Raw genomic sequence first — 26,543 nt, forward strand, 5'->3', positions numbered from 1 at the left:
TAATTCTGGAAAGCAACTGAGGAATGAGGAAGAAACCAGCTCTCACCATTTGGGAAATATCAGATTTATGCTACTATTTTTTCCTGGTCATTTCCATGTGTTCAATATACATATAATTCATGTTGCAAGTTAGATGCTAAGTTGGCACTTTCTCTGAACTTTCACTTTCTCTGTCCTGGTTCTAGACTTGCCTGGTCTTCTTCCTTTAATTTCCTCCCATGGCCCAACATATCAATCTACATATGTATTTCCGCCTTCCTGGGATTGTCTCATCTTGGCATTCTTTCCAGCCTGACTTTTGCCTGGCATCCCTTTGCAGAGGAACCAGGGGAATAACCTTGAGAAGGGGGTGCTGAGTGAGATGTAGAGCAAGGGCAAGTCTCCAATCAGGATTTGAGGACTACCCATCACCCTCTGGTGAGCTTCCGTTGCAGTGGTAGCAGCGATGCTCCAAAGATGCTCCAAAACTGTCATAGTAACTAAGTGCTGACACTTTGAGCACTGGACCCAGAAGAAAAATCAAGCGGGTTCCAAGGCAGGCGAAAGCAATGGGTCCTGCCATAGTGTTGGGGCCCACAACACTAGCCCAAGGATTCCAGGGACCAGCACTGACCATGCTTGCACTGCCTTAGGTATCCTGAATCTGGTGTCCTCCACATATTGTTGGACTACAATTCCCACCAGTCCCAGCCACTACGTGCTGGAGGACACCAAGTTGCTGTGGTGCAACACAATCCACTTTCCCCTCTCTTGCAAAGCCTTTCTCCTGTCTCACGTTCACCATCATCAGCTTGATCACCCAATCAAGTCTATCGCTTCATCCACCTCCAAGTCTAACACACACTCCCTTTGGTCTTCCTCAGCCTTGCATGAAATGGTCAAGGTGACACCACTGAGTCAGAGAAACATGAAGGAAGCAGTGTGTGGCCAATTCATCTCACAGTCTTCCTTGGTCCCTGCTGGACTACCATCCTAAGATACGTACCCTGAGCTTACTCTAGTTATTAGTGAAACCCACGTCCCCACCCCTTCACCCCCAAAACACTTCTGGGGCAGTATAATGCACCCATCTGTCAAGTTTTGAGCTCTCTTCTCCACACTTTTTTGAGTTCTTGTTCATTCACTTATTGCATTTCTATCCCACATTTTTCTCCAAGGGACTCAAGGTGGCGACTATGATTCTCCTCTCCATTTTATCCCCATGACAACCCTGTGATGTAGCTTAGGCCAGGAGGCAGCAACTCTCCCAAGGTCATGCAGTGAGTTTCATGGCCGAGTGGGGATGTGAACCCTGGTCTCCTAGGTCCTAGTCCAACCCTCTACCCACTACACCACACTGCTTCTCACAACTGTTAGAGCTCAAAAACTCAGTTGCTGCAAAAGAAATCTCCACTTTATGAAACTCTTTCATAGAGAGATGCTTTATAAAAAGGAGTGGGAACTGGCAGATGCAATTCTGTTTAACACTCTGAATAGGCCTCAGCAACTGCATTTTGCATCTCCTTGTTAACTTTCCTTCTGGGAATCCTGTGTTGTTTCTCACTCTGCTGCTGAAAGGTGAGGAGGTGTTTGGATGGCAGGTTGCTTGAAAATCTGCATGAGTCTGTCTACCTGGCCAGCCAGATAACAGAAGTCGCTTTTGGGTGGATTCCAGCAAGGGAAGTGAAACAACCATGCTATCACTTTCTTTGAGATTGAAAGTGAGAAGCTACGGATGATAAGATTTCCCCAGTTGCATTTCATTATTGTGGGCTGACTCTGTCTCACACTCTGCTCTATGGTCTCATTTTGTATGGGAAATTTCTAATTAATTTTGGGAATTGCATGTGCGTAGTTTGTCCTCGTTCATTCATGTTAGTTTCTCTCTAGCCACATGATCCATGCCCATAAGTTGTTGTACACATTGAAACTTTTTTTTTAGTTTGTGACTGAACGTGAGTACGGATCATTTGAAAAGTTGGGAATGTGCACTGCCAGGTACATCAGAAAGGCATACTCTATATTGACCTTCTTGAACAAAGATTATGATTAAAATGAAAAAGGTGGTGAATAACCCACGGCAGAGAGAGACATTACTTAAACACAAATAAGATTTATTGAGAAAAGAAAAACCGAAATTCGGACTTATAGGAAAATCAAAGAAACATAAATTATCTGTTTCCTAATGACTTATGATACGACCCTAAACATTTCTACTCAGACACAAGCCCTATTGAGTTTAATGGGGCTTATTCCCAAGTAACTGGGGTTAGTTAGCATTAACCATGAATTACAATGAGCTACTTAAAAAGTGTAAAATTTCACACAAAGTACTGAGTGACAAATCAGGGGTTGAAAGCTAAGAAGTACAATCTTTTGGCATCCCCATCCAGATAGGCAAGAAGGTTCAAACTAGATTTCCAAGGACAACATTTATAGTTTCAAGATGGCGGTTATTTTGGTTCACCTACCTTTTGATCTGATGCAAATCTGACGGGCAAGTTAGCAGCTTCTACATTCAATGTGACTATTTATACGGTCTAATGTGGCCTAACAGCACAGTCTGCAACCATAGTTCTATATCTTGGTCATTAATGAATGATTCTGAAACACTTTATACTTATAGGTTTAGTACCTAGCAAGGGGATGTGTGTTTAGGTGTGGTTTAGGCAGGAAGCAGAGTAAAAGCCAGTCGTACACAAATCTATTTTCCATTTGGGCTGAAACTTTTGATGTGAACAAGTCAGCAGGGTTTCCTTTTTTTAAAGAAAATAAACTTTTGCTTTTTAATGCATACACTTTTAGTAACTAAATTACAATAAAACATGTTCATATGCCAATATATATATGGAAGATATATCCAGTCCAGTCCCCTTGCAAAAGCATAGCTTCAGCTTCTATAGTCTTGGATTAAAAGAAACCTGAAGAATGACAAGTCTAGCAACTCATACCAACAGCAGTTTTAATAATGCATCCCCAATAGGCATAGACAAGGATAATTAATGATCAGGGACAATGCAAGAGGGGAAGTTGGATGATACACAATACATATTAAACATTGCTTATTTTAATCAGGACAATACAGTACAGTTGGGTCTTAACAAATTACAACATAATATTGAATCTATACATAAAACTCACCCCATTTGCTATCTATGTAATGACAATTTGCTGAAAGAGCAGTTTCTCATCACCTCACGAAGAGGTAAAATGGCCTTTTATTGTTTCATATTTGCGAGATTAAAATTAGTAATAAGATTTATTTTTTTACACTTTGAAAGCCTCTGCCTAGCTACTAAATGAACTGCATCTTCTGACAAACGAGATAGCATGTTAAATAGAATTGGGTCTCAGATGATTTCAGAATTCCATTGTCTCTTTTCCCATCATGCATGTGTGCTGGGTCACTGGAAGAAATGCATATTTGTTCTCTTAATTCCATTGCATCATCAAACCTCTCACAGAACACAGTCCACAAGATCTGGAAGAACACAGCTGCCATCCCAGCAAACAGAGTTGTCACTCCTCAGTAGACTAGCACTACAACTCCTGACATTCATACACAGTGGTGGTGAGAAAGCGTTTTCTTTCTCTGAACAGAAAAATAATATGTATACATCTATAAGATATTTCTCACCCTGTGGTCTCCAAACTTTCCCGGCTTTCCTGCATTGCAGGGGGTTGGACTAGATGACCCTGAGTCCCTTCCAACTCTACGATTCTATGAGTCCTCCTAAAACACTAAAGTACTGATCTCCCTCTGTCTAAAACTGGGGTGAAGATCCAACAACTGAGATCCAACATCTGGATCTCCAGATGTTGGCGGAGTAGTACAACTCCTATAATTCCTGACTGCTGGCTATGCTGGTGAGATTTGATGCCCAACAACATTAGGAAGCCACACATTCACCAACCCTGGTCTAAAATAAAGAGTTCGTTTTCTCTATACAAGACTTGTCAGAGCCAGACCACAGATGCGGTGGGGTTGTGCTTTTGCCATAGCTGCCAAGTTTTCCCTTTTCTCACGAGGAAGCCTATTCAGCATAAGGGAATTTCCCTTAAAAAAGGGAGAACTTGGCAGCTATGGCTTTTGCCTCGGGTGGCAGAAGTACAAGAGGCGGCACCCCATCTGCCCCACCACTTCCACCACCACCAAATTTTAATAAGAGAGAGACATTCCAGCATGCAGTGCTGCCACTCATTGGGTGAGAGGGGGGCAGGAATTGTGCAGGGGCGTGGCAGGGGCAACAGAGGGGGGACAGGAGACAGCACATTCCCATTTCACCTCACGGGGTGAAATGAGATGCGCCACCTCTGAGACTTCCCTATTTTACCACAGCTCCAATTGACATCTGGGCAGCGACCATGCTACAAATGCTGGACATTTCTGCTGCTTTCACTGTATAGAGAGAAATTCCACCTAGTCCAGCTTTCTGTTCTCGTAGTGTCCAACCAGATGCCTATGGAAGGCCCAGGAAAGTTCTGTTGTGCTCAAGTAATTCTTTCAGGCTCCCCACAGGCATCAGGTTGCACACTATGAGGAAAAAAAACTTCCAAAATTCACTTTTGTAAGTGTCCCCCAAATTTCATGGAGGCTCAATCACTTTTAGCATATTTATATTTCAGACTTAAGCTGCTTTATGTGCTAGTCATTCTCCTTCTCCAGAAACCTGATGTGCTATGAAGATGGCCAGAATAATCAGAGAATCCTCAGCACTTTCGCCTAACTACAGTTCCCAGGAGGCTGTGGGGGTGTTAAACCAATATAAAACTTAATATGTTTGCAAGATAAGTATGTCCTTAGATATTTAGCCAAGCAGTACAACCTCATCTGCCTATTGCCTTATAACTAGAAAAGTCCTCAGGATGCTCAAGAGATGCTCACAGCTAAACTATTTTAGATAAAAATGTGTCTTTCCTGTCTGCAGTGTGGTTCAGTTTTGGTCACTTACCTTGAAAACTAGAGATATTTAAAAGCATGGGGTTTCCTGTGTTGGGAGCTGCTGCTGCTGCTACTGCTGCTACTGCAGTCTCTTTTTCATTCCCAGTTGAAAACCATTGACCTTCTTCTGTGGTTTCTATAGCCTGTGGTTTTTGTAACTCTGGACTTGCAGTTGCTGAGCAAGAAAGCAAAAAGCATGGAAAGTAAATGCTGGTTCAGCACAACATTAACATATAAGCATGTTGTAACACAGGAACAAACAAAAATTACTAAGTACAGTACTCTATAGGGGGAATAGGTTTTAGCATCATTACACAAGGTTTCTGTATACTATGGGGCTCACTCCCAGGTAAGTAGCCTTTTCTGAAGACCATAAATAGAGGGTCCAAAATCTGCCTTGGGTCCTTACTGGAAAGAGAGAAAACAGATTAGAAACAACAAGAAGATGCTTGGGAAATGTAACTTGCATAGGTGCCAAGTTCTGGATTGAAAAATTCGGGATCAGCAGTGCCACGGCACCTGAAGTCGCTTCTACGCACTTCTGGACATGAATAGAAGCGACTTCCGATGCCGCTGTGCCCATTTCCAAAATGTCCGCAGCGCCAGAAGTCGCTTCTACGCACTTCCGGACATGCGTAGAAGTGATTTCTGGCGCTGCGGACATTTTGGAAATGGGCACAGCGGCATCGGAAGTCACTTCTACTCATGTCCAGAAGTGCGTAGAAGCGACTTCCGGTGCCGGCGCGGCACCAGAAGAACATGGCCACCGGCAGGAGCTCTGTAATCCAGGGGAATACGGGGTATTTTGCCATTCGGGACACCTGTGGGAAACGGTAAGAAAATACGGGGGTTTCCCAGAGAAAACGGGGTACTTGGCAGCTATGAACTTGTGGGACCTCCTGATAAATACAAAACCATAGTCGCATTTTTTGTGAGCATGTAGCTCAATGTGACCCAGCACACATCTATGATGGGGGGGAAAGACAATGGAATTCTGAAATAATCTGAGACCCAATTCTATTTAACACACTATCTCATTTGTCAGAAAATGCAGTTCATTTAGTAGCTAGGCCAGGGACACCTTTCCCGTTTGGGCAAGCTGGTTGAAGGCTGACTGGGAGAGATGCCTTGCACTCCAGTGCTGCATTGCTGTGGGGAACAAGTCCCTCTTGAAATGACCATGCTGTAAGAGCTGGACTCCCTCCATGCAGACGGAAGGTGTAAATATGCAAATAAAACAGATTTCTTAAAGCAGTCTCCACTACATCTTCGATTCTCCAGGGGAGCTCAAACCATCAGTGAATGCCTGAAACCCCCTGGAATCTTGCTACTGGTCGGCAGTACCTTGTTGGAGTGGAGTTTAATTTATAAGGAAGGAAAACAGGCAGAACCATCACTTCTTTGAGGTGAGTAGTCTCCAAAAAAAACCAAAAATCCTTGCTTCCAGAAGCTGATCTGCAGTGCTTCAGAATGTCCTACTTACTAAGTGGCACTGTTCACATGAGTATTCTGCTCGCTGAACTGTTAAATGCACTTGGTGGCAGCAGAACACAGTGTATGAATCACCCCATAATGAATAACAAACTAAACTTGGCAATGATGCACCGACACGACCTAAATGCAAGCACAGTAAAGAAGTTCTGAGAGCTTTCTGGTTTTTTATTTGTCTTTTAACTGGCATGTAAAACCATAAGAACTGCGGAAGAGTCTAGCTAGCTCCAATGAAACAGATTTATGTTATTGTCTATGTATTCTCTTCCATTTATATCCCATCTTTCTTCCACCCTGAATCCAAATATACATGTGGTTGCAGGAAGTCTCCAGTCCAGGAACTGAATCTCATATATTAATTTAGGCCTGCTTCACACATCATGCTAACACAAACTATGTGTGAGTGTGGAGGCTCCCAGAGAGGAGATCAGATTCACAGCAGCTTTGCTTCTCATCAGTTGCTTGGCTGCTGCACCAAACTGGGAGAGCTAAACCATGAGCCTAGGTTTGTACAACACATCAAGCCATACCATGGAGTTGGAAAAGATTTTTCCCTCAGGCACAACTGGCCCAAGACATTTCCCTCCCCCAGCCCCAGCAGCTGTGTATTTGTGTATTTGGAAGGTCAAAACTGTTGGATCTCACACATGGCTTTGTTGGTGGCCTTGAACAGAAGCTTAGGTTGCAGGGCAGTGCCAAACTGTGGGTACTGGAGGACCCATGGCCTTCTTCTGTAACATATGGCTTGGCTCATTTCTCTCTGTGGTCTAGAGCTAAGGATTCCCAACAGAATTTGCTGCTTTCAGCTTCTGTGGTCTAAATTATATAGACCAAACTTGGATCTCAACTATTGGTATTTGGGTCCCTTTCTTCTTATAGTTGTTTGAACCACCCCCTGAGGTATCTCCAAAACAATTTGTTCCGGACCCGCACACGTTGATTTGCAATAGAAACATATCACACCAGAACCACCTTTGTTTGTTGTCCTCACACAATTACCAGGGAGAAAGGTCACACTCTTCCGACTTCCTCCTGTCCTGCCCTCAACTGCAACATACAGAGGTCTCTAGCAGTTGGGACTACAATCACAGTTTTAGATCTTATGGAAGCCTAAACACATAGAGATTAGTGTACACTGGTTTCTCAGCTGTAATACTCACGTTGGTCTTGCTTTCTCCTATAAACTACTGCATAGTCAGGCACATTCTTTCTCCAACTTGCATGGCGTTGTCTTCTTGTTTTCCAGAGAACTTAAACCATATAAAATAAAAAGTGTGGAAATAGTTTTCAGTGAGAACTGAAAGCACATATTACTGGTGCCGTAGTCACTCCTAATAGCCCCATCATCTCCTACTATTATTGCATGGGTGTAGACACAATCCCATTTCTTTCTTTGCCTTTTCTTTTTCTAGCGCAAGTGAAAGATGCGTCACGTTCCTCCTGTCCATTACAGCCTTTATGAAAATTGGCACAGATTTTAAGGGAAGCTTAGAATAAAGTCTTTCCCCAGCAGTAACTGGCTTTCCGGCATATGCATACAGAAAAACCCTCAAGCTATTTTCTTTTTAACCAACTAGCTTTGCACCACTTAAAACATGGCCTGAAATATCCGTTGGCAAGTTCCTCTTATCAGGGACCCTATGAAAGCTAAGAGGACAGGAGGCACATGCGAGAAAAGGTGTGGGCGTCAATTAATTGCTCACAACCCATCAAGTGCTCATAGCCTTTCAATGCTGGCAGGAGGAAAGGCAATGGATCCAATTCTTTGTATTTTCCCTCTTCAAATGTTGAGTCTTGGTAGCTAGAGATAGGGGAGTTCAGTTCACATTTAAAGGCAAATCTATTAAATTCACAGAACCTTCCATCCAAAAGAAAAAGGTAATAGGACAGGGCAGATGGGCTTGATGATAGCATGTATCATGCTGTGTTCCTACGAACTGATACAAGAATTCCCAAAGGAATCTTCACCTCTTAAAATATATCTACAATAACTTGGTTTTTTTAAAAAATAAGTGCATGCATATACTTGCTATCAGCTCAGTTCGTAGGCCTACCTAGTACACTGTGATTCATGTTAGTAAGCAAACAATTCAACAATGCCAGCAATCCCAAAGGGGATCTTCAGTTGAAAATGTCTTACTTTAGACTCAAGGATGTGGCTCTCCCTGGCATGCGCCAGAGGGTGGCAAAGTCTGCATTCTGGTTTCAGCTAGTCACAGTGCAGGGAACTGGAAGTGACACACTGCCCTGACACACTCACTGCAGCCTGATAAAAGACGGCAGGTCGTGCGGGAGAGTGTGATAGACGCACACACAAAGGGGGGGGGCAAGGAGAAAGGATTATTGGCAAGTGCACAGCAACGAAGGACAGCTAAGAAGCAAGGAGGGGGAGAACCTCTGTCCCAGCAAAACTGCTAGAAAATAATATTAATTGTGAGTGGGAGATGGGGAAAACGGAGAGGAGAAATCTGCAGCTACAGAGACAAAGCAGAGGCAGATTGAGAGAGTTGTGAGAGAACAGCTGTGAAAGAAAAAGAGACAGCTGAGGTTACAAACTTCAGTAAGAAAAGCTGAGTGAAGTTGTATGGGCTGCAGTGATCGGAAACACCCATATGAACTATTCCAGGTCTTTGAGGCCTCCCGTGTATTGGGGGGGGGGGGGCGCACAGGGGGCTCTTACATGGAACAGAAATCCTGACACACAATGGGTTGTTATGTCCGAACCAAGAACTGCATTCGCTTCAACAAACTACAGTTTAAACTGAGCCAAGATCAGAAACCGCTGTTTCAATAAACCATAGTTTGGCCCTACCCATAGTTTGGTCCACTTCAGATGTAACCAATTATGGTCAGCTTAACTCAGGAAGCAGATGAAGATCTCTTCCTCTGATGCATGTTGGAGGAGGAGAGAGGACAGGAGAATGCTTGAGTCCACGTCTTGAGTAGGCTCACTCCTATTATGCTAAAGTACAGTTTAGCATTATGTCCAAACAGGTGTTATATGCTGACCTCCATCTTGTGGTGTGTGTGTGTGTGTGTGTGTGTGTGTGTGTGTGTGTCAGAGAGAGGGGAGGGGGAGAGAGAGAGTGTGATCCCAATGTGCTTGGTGTGCTTGTAAAAAAAAAGTGATCAGGCTGCACATGGATTTTCATCACCATGAGATGAAAAAGGTTTTATTGAGAAAGTAAAAGAAAGAGTTGCATTAGACAACCATCTGTACCTTTTGAGTGAGTTTCCCCCATTATGGTAAGCAAGGTAAGTCAAGGAAAGATTACCTGGCTTCCTCTTCCATTTTCCAACATGATATATACATGAGCCCAATAGAACAAGAAACGCTGCAACAAGAGCTCCTTCTAAGATGAAGAAGAATATACGGGGCCAACATATTGTCTTCTGTGGATTAGGTTCTAAAATTAGAATGCAATTGTGAAAATAATTACCTGTTTTAACTCACTTCTGACAGGTAGTTTTACAAAGAGCTCTGTTTGTACTTTTAATGACATGCGGCGCTGTGTAAAACATTAATATTACCCTGTCAATTTATTTAATCATTTCAATTAACTACCTTGCTCTTAACATTTTCATCAATTAACCATGTATAATAAATGTTACATGAACTCAGCTTGACGGAGGGGGGCAGCACACAAAACTATGTATTTTCATAAATTGCTTAAAAATCAGCTTCAGTCTTATACAAGCTTTCCTGGGAATAAGCCTCACTGAACTGAATGGGGCTTACCTCTGAGTAAACATGCATAAGATTCTAGACATATCCTACCAACTCTACCAATTCTAAAATCTTTTTACAAGGAGCAATCTTATTTAAAACCAAGTGAATCTGTTATCAGACTGATAAGTATAATTGTTTAATGTACATTGAATTGGGGGGGAAATCTATAATGTGCCTATATTGCACTGTTAAGGACGACTAGAAATTTCCATTGAAACTGAAGAAGAGCCTAACAGGTGGATCATGAAGTGGGGATATGTCTCTGTGCCTCGATCACAAGATGTTTAGCTCACAGTCATATGGAAAGGATTGTATTGCAGATCTAGGCATATGCTAATCTGTAGGCATCCATATTGGGTGGGGTGTTTTCTTTTTTCCAAGCTACTGAAAAGAATGGATATATGAATCTCTGTCTCCAGCAAGCAACCTGAGACTAATGGAGGCTGCAGTGGAGGAGAGACAGAGCTTTGATTTCTAGCTCAGAATACAACATATTTGTAATCTAAGATATTTTGGCTTCTGCTGGGAGAAGTGTAAAAAATATGCATCTAACTGAAAGTAACTTTTATTGTTTTAAGTTGTTTGGAATTAAGTTCTGTAAGTGAAGCTTCTGAGCTATATTTTGGCCTGGAGAATATTTATTTCAATACAAGAGTCGGTTTTTATTCATCCAGCAGATTACATATGTGCAATATTAATAGTCTCAATAGGGTTTCCCGCTGAAACATAACTTGGTTTTCATTCATCAGGTTCTCCCTTATTACATGAAGCAACACCTAGCACCGGTAATTCCAGGTGCTTTTTGAAACATTGTGTAAGGAGGAAAAAATAATCTCTGCAAAACTACCGTATGAATATAGGGTTGCCAGACTCAATAGAGAACAGGACTTCTGTGCCTTTAATTGCCCTGCTCTCTTTTGAGTCTGGAAACCTTAAAGAGAAAGCAGCAGACCCTTTGCTTGGAAATTAAACAAAGGGTCTGCTGGTTTCTCTTTAAGGTTTCCAGACTCAAAAGAGAGCAGGGCAATTAAAGGCACAGAAGTGCCTTTTTTTTTTAAAGGAGACATTTTGATTAAAATGCTTTGGTTGTCTATTGAGTCTATTGTCCAGTTCTCTATTGAGTCTGGCAACCCTATATGAATATCATTTTCAATTTTAGCTGCAAATCAACATTTCTAACAGTTTCTTAACAGTGAATGAACCCAATTTCTGTTGTTCCATTTTAAGGGCAGTCTACCACACTGTGGGCACACAAAGTTAAGTGCCTGTAGGTTCTGTTGATTACAACACAGCAAGTCAGTCCAATTGGCTTAGCATGGCCTAAAGGTACATATTGTTGGCAATGGCATTAATAAAAAACATTAATGTCCTTCTATTCAGTAAAAGTACCAAGTTTCTTTTACTCAGAGGTAAGTGTTATTGTACTTTTCTAAAGTATTTGCAGCAGGCTCTGGTCAAAAGGAATGTATGAAAGATATACAGTTACAACAAAATTATGGTATAACTGTTCCAGTGGTTAGCTATTGCACAGATGAACCTTGTAAATACTTGATACTCATCTTTGAGCATGAAAATGCCCATCTAATACTCACGTATAAGTTCCAGTTGAATTGTGTGACTGTACTGATACACACCATCCTTGGTAAACACTTCTGCTGTGTACTGTCCGATATCCTGCACTTGAGTGGGGCACAAGCTCAAGCTGCCATTGTTAAGTATAAGACATCTCTTGGTGTCTATACAAGTTGTAATATTCTGGCCATCCACCTTTCCTATTGTGATATTGCCCTTCTTCCAAATCACATCATGAAGGTGGATTGATTGTTTCGTGGTCTTCATTTCAAGGAGCATACAATCACCAAGTGTTCCTTTGGTGAGACTAACCTGCAGTTTGGATCCTGAACACAGAGCAAAAATATGTGGACATACAATTCACTTCGAGCCTCAAAAATGTGTGCATTAAGTAGATTTGAAAGAATTTTGAAAACTTTTATTTCACTGAATTAAAATATTTCAATTTCAGGGGTACATTTCAAATTTCAGCCATGAAACTGAAAGCAAAGTAGTAAATGCAACTCTCAGGGAGCTATTCAATTTAAAAAGTATACTAGCACAATGCCTTTTAGCTGCACAATGTAACTTCTCTGCCCTCTCCCCATCCCATGTGCCATAAATCCGCTCCTAAATGTGTTCCTCTAACTCTCCAGCTGTTCTGACTATTATACAGCTGAATGCTGCAAATGCATGGCACTTATTTTATAGGAATAACACACAGTCCCTTAGAAGAGGGCCTATCTGATACTTACGTGTAAGCAGCAGTTCCTTTCTGTTACTGTATTGAAAGCGTCCATCCTCACTATATGCTGCCACTGTATAATGCCCAATATCGTCCAACTGAGTAGGACACAAGCTCAAGGTGCCATTGTTATAGATAAAACATCTTTTGCTATGGATTGTACAGTTCTGACCATTGATCATCATCCCAATCAAGCCATTGCCTTTCTTCCAAATCACGTTGTGAATGTGGATTGCTGGGTTCCTGTTCTCCAGATCAAGGAGAATACAATCACCAAGTGTTCCATTGATGAGGCTATCCACTTTGGATCCTAAGCATGTCAATAAGATGTGATGGGAAGACATTTAATTCATTAACACCCAAATTGAACAAAGCATACCAATTCAGAAAACTGTAATTTCATGAAATCAAAATGTACAGATTTCAAGAGGACATCTAAAAATTTCAGACACAAAACACAGCACAGAAGCAAATTCAAATCTCCATATTAAGACATGGCTGGTAAAATTCATTTCCCAGCTGTAATCAACATAATTTCAGACTTTTTCAGAAGTGAAATATGACAGCTTTAAATATAGAACATCCATTTTTAGCATTGTTATCTGACATAATTAATGTTTATACCCAATATATCTTTTGTTTCCTTTTTTGTTTATAATATTTTATCATATTTTATTCCAGGGTGGGTCACAAACTGGTCTTAAAACAGTAAAGCATCAATAATTAATATCTATCCTTTCATTGTAAGTAGTTGCAGCATCACCGGGCTTTATCCAATTGGATTCAAAGAAACTAGGGGTGGATTGTTCAAAATGGTGAGTGTAGGATGCCCTCTTGAACCCAGTAATTCTGTCACTGGCTGCTTCTTCCAAACAGTCACTGCATGTTGAAATAGTCAACCCAGACTCAAGTTTTCCCAAGCTTACGGGTGTGCCAGTATGGTGGGACCACCCCCATAAAATGCTAAAATCCCATTAGTATGCAGTGCTGCCCCATGTAGGCTGAAGCTGTCATGGTTGGACACAACTACATATCTACATGCTCCAGTTTGTCATGGTTGTCTTGAGCATCTGATCATGCCATAAATAAGTTTGACCATGATTCCCCTCTCTCAAATAAAGCACGTATAGAAACAGGGGCATGAGCTCTGACCAATCTTCTTTGCCACCTGGTTAGTCACATGATTGTGTGCGCGCACTGGGAGATAGCCAACCACTGTTCCTGCAGTACACTAAATTATTATTTTACATCGAAGCAGAGTTCTATGATAAAAGAGGTTTGAGAAATTTCAAAATGCTGGAAATGGACAAGAGCTGTCTCAGCTAAAGAGACAGGTAAAAATACTTGAAGTAAATAAATAAGAGGCCATTAAGTCCAACTCCTTGCCAGTGCTCATGATTCTCCACACACTAGCGTCCTGACCCCTGAGCTGACAACAAGCAGAGATCAGACTCAAAATGGACAAAGAGATAAATATCTAAAATGTTGTTAAACAAGCTATATACGGTGTAACATGTTCCCTTTTCCAGGCGGTCTCACCAGAGTATTGACTTTTGCGTGGAAAATCAGCAGATTCATCCAAAGCCTTATTTGCTGGCATGGCATCACCAAAAACTGGACCAGAAATATAAAAATAATAACATTAAGAAAAGCTGCATATCAACGATTCTTTCCACCATATGAATAGATAACCATAAATAATACCACAATCTTAAGGCAGAAATGTATTAGTTTTAGTACATGAACCCGGAGGGCAAAGTTCCTGTTTCCTAGTTGCTTCCTCATTTTGGAGTTGACACAAGGCTTTGGACATGGGCATCTCATGGACCAGTATGAAAGCAAGAATGCTGGATTGGATGAGAGTTTGGTCTGATCCAGCAAGGCTCTTCTGATAGTTTTATGTAACTATTAGAGACCTTACAACCAGCTCCAGATTTTCTTCCACCCCATCACAATGACGGATGTGTATACTTTAATCATAATTTTCGACAAAAATATGTATCCTCTCTTTCTATAAATATCTGTGCTTTTTTTAAAAAATGTATGTTGTTTTTTAAACATATCTGCAATCTCATTGGCTTCAGTTTCTTTCTGTGATATAAGCACCGTTTTCAAAAATACTTTAGCTTATTGTTTTTTCCCCATTATCTTATTATATTAAAGAGATTTGGGGGAGGGGGTTGACCAATCTTGCAAAATACATTTGATTCCTCTTTTACCAAGGTACTTAATAAGCAATTTCTAACATAAATAGTAATACTGTGTATTAAACTTTTTGGAAATTTAATTATGATTCGCCCCATAAAAATGTATCCCATTCATACACCACTTACAGTTCTGCTTGTTGGATTTACACTGCATTTGATGCAATTACAGCAGACGAAATCTTAGTACTCTGATATACGACAGTCACTGTCTAGTCCTACACATAAGCATGACATACCCAGTCACTGACTTCCATGAAATATTTACTTGGTTGTAGTTCATTCACATCCAAGCCAAAAAGAAACTTACCTTGAAGAACAAGTAGGCCTATATAAACCATTGATGGGACAGGAAAAATAGAAAATGCTTGAGAGTTCATTTTGGTAGGATGCTGTAGCAGATATATTAGAACACAATATCTCTCAGAAACATCCCTACAGTAACAGATCTTCCATAGCATTGCCTAGAAAAGATAAAGGGTTGTTCTATCTTGATTTTAAACTCTTCTTCCTAGGTTCAGTGTAACTTGTCAAAACAGAGAAGCATGGGAGAATTGGTTCTTCAAAACAGAAACAAGGCGGTTTCAACCACTGTAAGAAATACTCATGCAAATTTTTGGTAAATGTGCTACTCACATGCCTGAATGTACAGAAATAAATACATGTGAGAGCAAAAAACAGAGATCAAAGATAAGAGCTACAAAGAGCAGAGAGATGTGGGCGACCAGTCCATGATTCAGAGTGAGGAACCTGAGGCAAGTGTTGAGTTGGGGTGTAATATTTAATGAGACTTTAGTAATTAATCCAGCCACAGCAGAGCATTTTTACAGCAAATCCAATACATGTCTATAAAGAAGTAAGTCCCACTGAGTTCAATGGGGGTTATTTCTAGGAAAGTAGATATAGCATTGATTATATAGATTCAAACTCCAATAATCCAGTGCATTGTACCCAAAACTTGTTGGCCAAATTGGAATGGTGATGTGTGAAACAGAAACCATATTGAGATAGCTAGAAAATAATGCAATGTACCCAAGAGTAGACTCAAATATTGGTTTTCTAATGAAGTCACTGACTCTGAGCAGACCATTTATTTAATATACTTTGAACTCTTCCTTCCTCATAACCATTTTCCAGGCAATGTACAGCTATTAAAACATATTCTATTATAAAGCCCTATATGGCTTAGGTCCAAGGTATCTGAAATACCACATTCCCTCATATGAAGCTGCCTGGGTTTTGAGATCTTCAGGGGAGGTCCTTCTCTTGGCCCATCACCCTCATAGGCACACTTGGTGGGAATGGACAAAAGGGCCTTCTCAGTGGCTGCTCTGAATCTGGAGATTCTTCCTCCCTGGAGAATATAGACTGGCTTCCTCCTTGTTGTCCTTCCACCACCAGGCTTTTGAGAATTGACCGCTTTTTTAAAAGGGGCTGGTGCCATGCTGTTCCTATTGCAATTTTTTGTATATTTCAAACAAGATTTGATTATTTTAATGTTTAATTGTTTTTAATGACTGTCTCCCCCCCCCATGTTTTTAGAGATTTCTTGTTTTTATGTATAAGCTGCCTTGGGTCCTGTCAGGGGGGAAAAGCGGGGTATGCGTAAATAAATATTAAATAAATAAGTAGTAGTAGTAGTAGTAGTAGTAGTAGTAAACAATTCCCGTAAGAGGACCATTCAACAAGAAGAGCAGGTTAGACAACCCTAATTATGAACAAATTACTTGATATTCAATTTTTTTAAAATACAGACTTCCATACTTTCAGCAATAAACTAACCAGTTGCAATCCTGTACCCACGAGAATAAGCCCCACTGAACTCAATGGGACTTATTTTTGAGTAGACATGCAGTGAGTTGCACTAACACCAGGCATCCCCAAACTGCGGCCCTCCAGATGTTTTGGCCTACAACTCCCATGATCCCTAGCTAACAGGACCAGTGGTCAGGGATTATGGGGATTGTAGGCGAAAACATCTGGAGGGCTGAAGTTTGGGAATGCCTGCACTAACACTGTGCAAGCACCAGGGCAAACAGGAAAACCTATGAGAAGAGAATGGGTTAAATTAACCTAGGAACACATACAGTCATACCTTGGGTTAAGTACACTTCAGGTTGAGTACTTTCAGTTTACCGGTAAGTACTCCGCGGACCCATCTGGAACGGATTAATCCACTTTCCATTACTTTCAATGGGAAAGTTCGCTTCAGGTTAAGTTTGCTTCAGGTTAAGTACGGACTTCCAGAACCAATAAGTACTTAACCTGAGGTACCACTGTACAGTGGTACCTCGGTTTATGAACACAATTGGTTCCAGAAGTCTGTTCATAAACTGAAGCATTCATAAACTGAAGCGAACTTTCCCATTGAAAGTAATGGAAAGTGAATTAATCTGTTCCAGACGGTTCGCGGAGTACTTAAACTGAAGCGTTCATAAACTGAAGTGAACTTTCCCATTGAAAGTAATGGAAAGTGGATTAATCCGTTCCAGGCGGGGCCGTGGAGTACTCAACCTGGAGCGCACTTAACCCGAAGCATTGGTGTAATTGGATCCGGAAGTCTGTTCATAAACTGAAGCGTTCATAAACTGAAGCGAACTTTCCCATTGAAAGTAATGGAAAGTGAATTAATCCATTCCAGATGGGTCCGCGGTGTTCGTAAACCGAAAATTCATAAACCGAGGTGCTCATAAACCGAGGTTCCACTGTACAGTACTTTATATGAATGATGGTAAGATATGTTTACATGGTTGCCATCTAGAGGCCAGAAGGCAAAAGTGTTTTGTTTTGTTTTGTTTTGAGGAAAAAGCTGGCACTGAGCATGCTCAAGGCCTGTGTTCTTGGGAGCGGTTCCAAGATGGATGCCACAGTAAAAACTGTATAAAATAAACCAAGAAATAAAAGCAGTTCTAGTTCATCTTATCACTGTAGCTTGCATTCACTGTTCTGCCCTGCTCTCCATTTTGGCATACTGCTGTGGCTGCTTCCAGAGAAGCCTTTAACACTCCCTGGCTTCCTCTTGGAATTGCCCCACTTCTGCCCAAGCTATTGCTGTAGCATTTGCTGACACAATTTATTCCTGCTCTGTGTTCATATTATTACAAATGCAGCACTTGCATCTTACTAGCGGTGTTTGGAACGAAATCTAATTTAGCTAAAGCTTAATTCTGAGCATCCCCTGGGGAACCAGCAGTAACTCTGTGTGTCCGTTACAAACGGACCTTTTCCCGTACTTCGTTACTTATTGTAAAGGAGTACAGGGCAGGCTGCCATATTTTGCTCGGCATGAAGGGCACCGTGAGGTAGATTCAGGTGTAGATCAGTCTCAGTAGTGAAGTAAACATTAAACATCTTGAATACACTGGACTAAAGTTGAACCACTAAACACCAGGGGCTGAGCTCTTGTGCCTCAACACTGGGATGGTGAATCCTCATCCTGATCTCATCTGTCCTACAGCACTATCTCTTAAAAAATATTGGATTCACACTGTGCGCACACACATAGTTATGTGTATTGGGGGGGTAGTTGCTCTTTGCTTTGGGAGGGGAGCAATGGGGGGCTGGTCTTTTTTTTCTGGGCAGCAACAGCTCCCTGTCTTCTTGTGGCTGTATGGTTCAAAATACTCAGGATTAAATATGGCTTGATACTTTATTGGCCAGGAGGTGTTGGTGCAAATAAAATAACTCCTCAGGAGGGAGCCTCTGAATGCTTAAAGGGTTGTGCTACTTATCATGACTGAAAATATTTCACTGGTTCCCAATCTGGACGGTACCTACACAAACCTGAATTCTGTGTTGTGCCTGTGTGACATCACTTCAGAGCCAGGATCCAGCCTGTCCACTTGCTTGGGAAAAGGTCTTGAGAAAACTCAAGCAGGAGCAGTGTCCCAGGAGACATCAAGTTGAGAGTCTGTATGTTCCGAATATGGCAAGAGCTTTAAGTTGGAGCATCTGACTTGGCCGTGCGCCAGAGGATGCACTCTGGAGAAAAGCTCTTTTAAGTGTACTGAGAGCTCACATCTCACTTGGCCCCTGAGAATTCACACTGGACAGAAACCATATATGTGTCCTGAGTGTGGGCATAGCTTCAATCAGAGATCCAATCTTACCAAACATTGGAGAATACATATGGGCCACAAGCCCTGTGTGTTTGCAACGTGTGGAAAAATAATCAGTGCCAGCTCCACCAGTAGCAAACGATGCACACAGGAGAGAAGCCATAAAAGTGTCCAGAATGTGGGAAGAGCTTCAGCCAACCATCTCATGTCACTCATCACCAATGGATCCACAGTGGAAAAAAGCCATAAATGTGTGTGGAGTGTGGGGAAAGCTTTGAGCAGGGCTCAGATCTCATTAACCACAGAAGAACCCACACTGGTGAGAAGCCCTATAGCTGCAACCAGCTATACCTCAGTAGGTATTCCAGCCTCATTAAATGCCAGAGAATTCATACAGGAGCACATTTGTATATGTGTGATGATGCAGGAAATGTTTCTGGTTCCAGCCCAGGCATAGAAACACTATGCTTGACATAATTAAATCTGAATGACAAATGCCCTTGGGTGATGGTCAAGGGGTGCTCAGGAAGTATACAAAAACTAGAACTGAAACATAATCCAGACAAGGTAGAGTTGATCATGCTGGGTAGCCCAAGTACCTATAAAGGGATGGAAATGCCAGTGTTGAATGACTCCTCCACCACCACCAATAGATCGAGCTTGTAGCTTGTGAACATTCCTGGACCTAGACCTCTTGGATGGACAAGTCAAGGCAGTTTCATCAGCTTTGACTGATTTACCATCTGTACCCTTTTCTGGGACAGAGGGTCCTGCATACTGTTGGGGGCATGCCATGCCCTGCTAATTTCCCAACTGGAGTAATGTGATGTCCTCTATATGTAACTGCCTTTGAAAGCTGTGCAATTAGTTCAGAATGCGGCAGCCAGATCGATCTCTGTTGTTAAAACTGCATGTAGCACTCCAGTTCTGCAATATGCTGAGATATGACTGAACATAGCACATCTGTGATCTGAAACATTTCTTGCAGAAGAAAACAGGTGGACTAACACTGGGAAGAAACAGGAGGTCAGGCAGACTCACCATGCTGATCAGCTCCAACAAAAAGCTGGGTTTGTTTCTTCGTGCTAATATGCTAAGTTCTAAAGCTGTGGTGTGGAATAGAAAAATGAAGGTGATGCTCATCACCAGGGCTGCTCTTAATATTGTAAATAACAGTATTGGGGAGAGAGAAAAATTGCTTTATAACTGCTTAGCAAAACTCTTTGAAGTAAAGCCATTATTGTTTCCATTTGATAAGAGAATTATGGCTTCAAGACGGAAGGCCTTTTCACTCGTGTCTCCTCCTGCAATGTGTAGGGATGGACTGGCATCACACCCACTGATTTGCACCTGACCATGAGTTCAGGACCAGTGAGAAAGGCTGCAGACTTCATTCAATATGTGCTCTTAATATAGGTCTCTCAATCGATTTTTAAAGATTCTGTGATAAAGGCTTTCAAGCACCAAGAGAAACAGGGAAGGAGGGCAGGAGGTGGGCCAGACCCCTATCCACATCACAAACACTGGATATCAATGCCCCTCATTTTTTCACCTGGGAATTCTTTCTAATACTACCATAGTAGTAATTTAGCTCAACCCTAGGACAAAATGCTTATGCACTGCATTGTCTGGTACTGGCTTTGAAGCCACTTTAGATGCATGTAGCAATTTCCCCAGCACTTGCACCAATTTTCAGGGCCATGGTTAGCGTTTCTAAGCAACGAATGTCAGGGAAGGGGAAAGGGTAACTTATTTTACAGCTGCCTCTCTAAAAAGCAATGAAAAATGCTGGTGTGATCCAAACTATATATTTACTTATAGGAATGCCGTCTTGATTTCAATGCAATTTACTCTTAAGTAAGTAGACTTAGGATTACAACCTGAATACTCTGTCCGTCATGCTAGAAGCAACGTTAAGATGCCTCATATGTCCACAAGATGGTGCTGTCATCTCAAGAATGTATTCCAACTGTGTGTGATAGCCAAGGCTAGGCAGGAAGCAAAAAGCGTCTTGTGGTCACTGGATAGAAAATAGCCAACATACCTAAGGCATTTGTTGCAGTATTGTATTGGATTAGTGCTCCCTTCCCCCCTCCCCCATGAACTGTCTTTCTTCTAAGCATAGTGTTGCAATTAACGTGAAATGCGATCGCCTGCAACATGGCAGGATCTGCCATACCCAACATATTCTATCAGTTTATGACAAAACTAAATCAATCTGTGGCACAAAAAGAAGACAAGAGCTCAGTCAGGAATAGAAGTGGCAGTGCACAACTGTGTTGTGAGCAGACTCTTCAGAAGCCTGCACAGATAGCTCAGCTATTTTTGTAACATTAGGTTTTGGCAGGATTGAGAAGCTGCTGGAACAGAAACAACAAATGCATTTTATATATTTGTTTTAGATATTCTGCCTTCCTTCCACGAGCACGTTCAAAACAGCATACATAGGTTTTAAATGGTAATATCTTATTAAAGCACTGACCAGACCCAGACCTATTTAGCTTCAGCAAGGTTCCTGTATTACGGTATGTGCTTTCAGCCTATGCCTTGAGGCTAGAATGATAGGACCAGAAACATAAAATGCAACCAAAGGAACCTCCCAAATACTCCCAAACTGTTGACCAACCTGCCTTTCCTGCCTCTTATTGTAGTCACTTAAACTAAGATTGCAGTCCACTAAAAAGGGGTCACAGGTGGGAATATTTGTTTGCAGGAAGCGGACCAAGTGTTCTCAGACAGTGGCGGCCTGCCGACAGTTCCTAATTTTTAAGTACTGTACTCCTTTTCAAGCTGCTGCTGGCCTGAGCAATGCCACTTGGGACTGGCCAGCTTCAAGGCAGTATGCAATACCCTGTTCAGTTTTGGCTTCACTGCTTCCTCAGAAGTGCTAGAGCCCAGGCAGGGGTTACAGCAGTCAGACATCACGCTCAATTTTGTCTACTTAGCCCAAGCATAAAACAAGTTTTTGAGGATCACGTGCCACTTCTGAACTAGACCTGCCTTCCCAGAATTGTGGCAGATTCTTGGGCTATTAACGCTTTAGAAGAACAAAATGTGAACAATGAAGTAACTTTCAAAGCTGGTGTTTCACCCAACCTATTTATTGTTCAAATTTTCTGTTGCCTTATTGAATGGCCGCAGCCAGTTACCAGAAAAGGAGCAATCATAGAATCATAGAGTTGGAAGAGACCACAAGGGCCATCCAGTCCAACCCCCTGCCAAGCAGGAAATATTGGTCCTTGTAGAAGTATAAAAGCCATGGCTATTTTCCCCTCTTTTGCACCCTGAATTTCTCATTCTAGGTCTGTTGTTGTCTACTAGTTGGCTTTATTAAGAAGAAAAAAATCATTGTCGAGAGAGTACTGTCAGCAGAACCCAAGCTTGAGCTCTGCTTACGAAAGGGCCAATCAGCAGAACTAGCTGAAGCCTTTTATGGCTATAGTTCAACTGTAAGGCAATTCTGATACATCATATCAGACAACAGTGAAATAACATGGCACATTCTCATTACAGCAAAAATCTACTACGTTTCACTTTCAAAACAAAACATTAATCTCACTAGTGGCTCCCTTTACTGAATGAGAAGGACATTTAAAAAAAAAACAGGAACTCGAATGTGTTCCTCAATATTACCCTATCCTCCTTAGTGCAGTGCCCCCAGGTCTCAGTTTTGGATCATTTCCAGATAGGTGTAGAATTCATTTTGCAGTATTTCTTGAAAATGCCATTTCAAGAAGTCTCAGGATGAGAAGAAAGAGCAAATGGTGAGAGCCCCTTGAACCTGTGGCAACTTTCCCTGTCAAATCTAGGGTGCAGAGCAGTACAAGTGAGAAGTCAGTCATATCGGGGAGGGAATATACATCATACAAGAAAGCAGCTCCCATAATACTGTGGGTTCCAAGATGACTGAGGATAAAAATATGGAGACACCATCTTTGCTGGGAGATCAGAAGATTAGCTTGGCAAAAGAAATCTTCTCCATGTTTCATTTCCTTGTCAACTGAGCTTCCCCTTTCCAAGGTGTTGACTGGATGAGAGCAATTGGTTGGAACTAGCTTCTCTATTCACATGATGAAACAGACAAGAGTCTGACTATTATCAGGTGAGAACACACATCTTGTGACTCTGCAGTATCATTGTTTCTGTTTTCCAAGTCCATTAACACAACTCTTCTGCAACAGCATCACACCACGAGGGACATCCTTGTTGGGAACTCATTCTGAGGGGGAAAAGAGAGGCAAACACTGTGAAACATTAAATTGCAAGTCTCATAACATGAAGAGAAAAATGTATCCTCAGCAGGAAACAAAATTTGGGTGCTTGGCTTCTGCTTTCAGAAACCTTAAGAGGCCTCTTACAGTGGGGCTTCCCCACATGCTAACTAGCTTCATGGTGGCATTTTTCAGATCTTTCTATCTTTAACCACCTGCCCATCAATCGCACAACCTCAGTATGAAGGGGCCAATTCGTACGACGTTCTGAAAGCCTGCTGGAAGACCCCTTGTTTTCATTCCTGGTTCAAACCATGCCTAGGGTAATTGTTCATTATGTGCTTCATCATGAGCACAGGGTGCAGTTTCACAAGGCTCCACACAACCTGCTTCAGGAAGGCTTTTGATGGCATTGTCTATATTCAAAATTAACTGCTCATCCAGATTTCATTTTGTGCCGCACTTTCCATGCACAGCCCCACACTTTAAAGTTCTGTGTCCAAGTGGTGTGTTTTTTTTGGGGGGGGGGTCCCAGTGCTTTCCCTGGGAAAATCCACATTTACCACTGAATTGGAGCAAACGGCAATCTGCGAAAAACCTGGTTACCATTTGCTTCAATTCAGTTGTAAAACACAAGTTGTTCTGGGGGAAGCACTGGGTAAAAATGAAAAACCACTCGGACCTGGACCTGGAAAGCCAGGACCTGTACCTAGAAATGTGGCACAAAAGGAAGTCTGGATGAGTCTAGATTAAAAACCAAATATCTCACCACAAGTACAAGGGTCACAGCAGCTCCTTGTAAGCTGCCAGATGGCACTTGGGCCTTCCTTTCTCCATCACCCAAGCCAGCATAATTGCATTAACTGATCTTCCTCAGATCAATAATTCTCTAGTTATACATGTGTGCTCTCAGTACTTCTTTATGGCCAGAGCTGCCATGAATGCTCTTCCTTTTACTGAGTGATCAGTGGGCAATTTTCTGACTGATCAGACACAAACTGCACCAGGCAGCCTTCTAAATTAATTTGACACATCAGTGGATTATCAGCTAGTGCAAATACACTTTTAACTACTCAACAAGTTATAAGCAACAAGTTATTAAGGAGGAAATATGCAGGCCATCAACTTTCCCATCCAACAACACCAGTACACAGATAGTTAACAACTGTTCCAACTGCTCAAAAAATAAGATGAACAAATGCCACTTCCAAACGTTGTCTAGACTCTGAACTTTGGAAACTTTTAAAAGAATTGCCTTTCTACTCAGGTCACTAGGATCAAATCAAGCAACTTTTGCTTTCACCCATCATCAGTTACCCAAAATTCATTTACGATTTACTAAAATTAGATTAGTTTGCTTCCTTTCTCATTATCAGCCCCTAGCCTGACACCTTCTGCTCAAGATATTCCTCTTTGTACTCCTCAGTTCTCCGAATCAAGGCAGATTTTTTTTATAATGCATTTTGTACTCAGATTCCAAGGCCTAAGACTGAAACATGAAAGTGGCCACAATTTTCAGGCTCCCCCTGCAACAGGTGTGCAAGCAGGGCTGAGTAACAGAACCAGAGTACAAAAACATTGACTACGAAGTGGCCCTAAGTTGCCCCATCAGCCCAGAACCTAGCCACCCTGCCTGGTGATTCTTGCTCAGCCCATTTGGATCAGGAGTGTCAGACATGGCCTCACTGTTTTCTTGGGTTCTTTCTTCCTTTTCTTATCTGAGTTATTCAGGCTAGGTTGCTCTCTGCTTCTGTATGAAGGGCCTCGGCTCAACTCCCTTTCGCTGTATGGCGGCAGAGTGTCTTCCCCTTCCTCTTGCTGTGGAGGTTGCTGTTGTTGCTGCTGCTGGTGGTGCTGCTGCTGCCCTGGTTTGTACGTGGATGGTGGCGACCAAGCATAGTATGTCCCTCCTCTCTGGCTGGACTGTGAGCTAAACTTTGAAGGTGTCCCGCCATGATCACCACCTTCATCGTAGCTTCGCGATTTCCTCTCAAGGGCGCTGGTAAGGTAGGAGTGGTCATACTTCTGACTCCCTCCCGGTGTCCGACACACTAGCCTAGGCAAGTGTTTCTCTTCGTGGGTACGCCTCCTGGGTGGGCTATAGGTCCAGCCCCGATCCGAATCTGTCAACGGCTCACGATTTCCTGCCCTGTGCTTGCCATAATACTCATCGGATGAGTTTTGTGGGTGTTGCACTGCACCTCCACGTGCTCCTCTGGATCCTGTTCTCTCAAAGCGCCGGGGCTCCTGAGTGCCTTCTGTCCGACAGACGTGCTGACTGTAGGACTCGGCAAAGGCTGCAAGTTCATCCATGGAGACAGCTGGCACTCCCATGGGGAAACTCTTCCTCGAGAGCATTTCTGACTTGCATCTCTTCTGGCTGAAAGAGACGGGAAATGGTTCGTGTTTTTGGTTTCAAATCAGTAACCCAGTCTTGTAACTGGACTTGCCTGCTCACCTAGGGTGAGCAAGCAATAAACCCCAAGTGAAGCACCTGAATGGCACATGCCAGCAGCCTAATATCCTTCTGCCTAGCAAATGATACACACACACACACACACACACACACGTATATATATATAGAATTGCTATCACACCCTTTCTCCCAAAGGAGCTTAGGAGAAGAAACAGCGAAGAAGTAAAAAGAATACAATTAAAATAAAGTAAAACATATTAAAAACATTTAAGAACAATGAAGAATATTTTAAAGCATGTAAAAACAGTCATATAACCTCACAACAACTAATAATTTCAAGGTTGTTGCGATTAGGATCTTTCACCCGTCAGGTGTTTGAGTGAACAGGTTATTTTCAAAAATTCCTCTTCAATGTTTATAATGAGGGAGTGGGGAAAGAGAGAGACGCCTCACCAGGGAGGGCCTTCTCTGGTTTGTTTTAATTCATGCTGGGAGAAAGTTTGGGATAGAAAGAAAATAAATAAAGGAAATTCCACAAATGGGAAACCACTACTAAGAAGGCCCTGCTGTGGGTCAGCACCAACGAGGGAACATCCAACAGCAACAGCATCAAGCAGGGCTCCCCGCTGATTGTAGGACATTTTCAATCACCTTTTATATTAATCTCTTCTCTGGATGTAAACACACCTGAGTCCTTCAACCTTTATTCACAGGAATTTTTCTCAAAGCCCCTCACCATCTTTGTCACTTTTGACTCTTACTCTCTTCATTGTCATTCAAGCACCTCCCTCTACCCCCTCCTAAAAAATTTGGACCGCAATAATAAGAAAGAAAAAGGAGGGAAATCAGGAATGCAAAAGGCATTCTCCCTCCCTTCCTCCCCCCCCCTTCTCCCAGGAGCTGCACTCACCTGAGCCTCAAGCTGCCCCTCTCTGCCCTGTAGTCAGAACATGTCTGTGGCCTAGATGTGCCACCTCCACTGATGACTCCTGCCCAGTATTCTGCATCACCATCCATGTCTCCTGAAGGGGGAAGCGGCTTCCTGCGCACCTGGCGGTAAGATTGGCGGAAGTTGGCATCTTCCTCATGCAAGGAGCTGAGCTCTGAGATGGTGTTATTGTCTGGGATGAAAGAAGGCACAGAAATGCTGGAAACCATGGAGATGATAAAAATAACTCAGAAGAAACATTGGGAAAAATAGCAATCTAACACTCAT

At 42.2% G+C, this 26,543-nt stretch overlaps 2 protein-coding genes across 9 annotated transcripts in view; both read right to left on the reverse strand.

Annotated features, from left to right (window-relative positions):
• Window positions 1-2,922: 2,922 nt before the first annotated feature.
• Window positions 2,923-15,225, reverse strand: LOC118085352 (uncharacterized). Of its 3 annotated transcripts, none has more exons than XM_035115907.3 (8): window positions 14,953-15,225; window positions 13,978-14,052; window positions 12,449-12,748; window positions 11,735-12,040; window positions 9,688-9,819; window positions 7,573-7,662; window positions 4,932-5,096; window positions 2,923-3,386 (listed from the first exon to the last, which is right to left on the reverse strand). In XM_035115907.3, exons 1-8 carry the CDS (start codon window positions 15,101-15,103, stop codon window positions 3,340-3,342), a joined length of 1,266 nt encoding a protein of 421 aa, XP_034971798.3. In that variant the 5' UTR covers window positions 15,104-15,225; the 3' UTR covers window positions 2,923-3,339. The 3 variants fall into 3 exon arrangements, with proteins under 3 accessions (XP_034971798.3, XP_088524146.1, XP_088524147.1); XM_088668020.1 differs by having other exon boundaries at window positions 3,318-3,571; XM_088668021.1 differs by lacking the exon at window positions 13,978-14,052 and having other exon boundaries at window positions 3,318-3,571.
• A 5,849-nt stretch (window positions 15,226-21,074) lies between these two features.
• ILDR2 (immunoglobulin like domain containing receptor 2) overlaps window positions 21,075-26,543 on the reverse strand; it is a 35,258-nt gene continuing 29,789 nt past the window's right edge. For 3 of the 6 annotated variants that reach the window (XM_035115997.3, XM_035115995.3, XM_088668017.1), the window contains 3 exons: window positions 26,238-26,448; window positions 24,598-25,291; window positions 21,075-22,919 (listed from right to left, as the gene is read on the reverse strand). In XM_035115997.3, coding sequence (XP_034971888.3) covers window positions 22,884-22,919; window positions 24,598-25,291; window positions 26,238-26,448 — 941 coding nt within the window. In that variant the 3' untranslated portion in view covers window positions 21,075-22,883. Of the gene's footprint in view, window positions 22,920-24,544; window positions 25,292-26,237; window positions 26,449-26,543 lie in introns of all 6 variants that reach the window. The other 3 variants (XM_088668018.1, XM_088668015.1, XM_088668016.1) reach the window with 1 other exon arrangement.

The sequence above is a fragment of the Zootoca vivipara genome, chromosome 4 (genome assembly GCF_965207765.1).
Source record: "Zootoca vivipara chromosome 4, rZooViv2.hap1.1, whole genome shotgun sequence".
Classification (NCBI taxonomy): domain Eukaryota; kingdom Metazoa; phylum Chordata; class Lepidosauria; order Squamata; family Lacertidae; genus Zootoca; species Zootoca vivipara.

Bases quoted from the DNA above. Each gene is read 5' to 3' on its own strand.
- LOC118085352 (XM_088668020.1), bottom strand. From the start codon at position 15,103: ATGCTATGGAAGATCTGTTACTGTAGGGATGTTTCTGAGAGATATTGT. The intron at 14,053-14,952 runs GTAAGTTTCTTT...TTTCTGGTCCAG, and splicing joins AGGCCTACTTGTTCTTCAAG to TTTTTGGTGATGCCATGCCA. The intron at 7,663-9,687 runs GTAATCTTTCCT...ATATGGTTTAAG, and splicing joins AAAATGGAAGAGGAAGCCAG to TTCTCTGGAAAACAAGAAGA.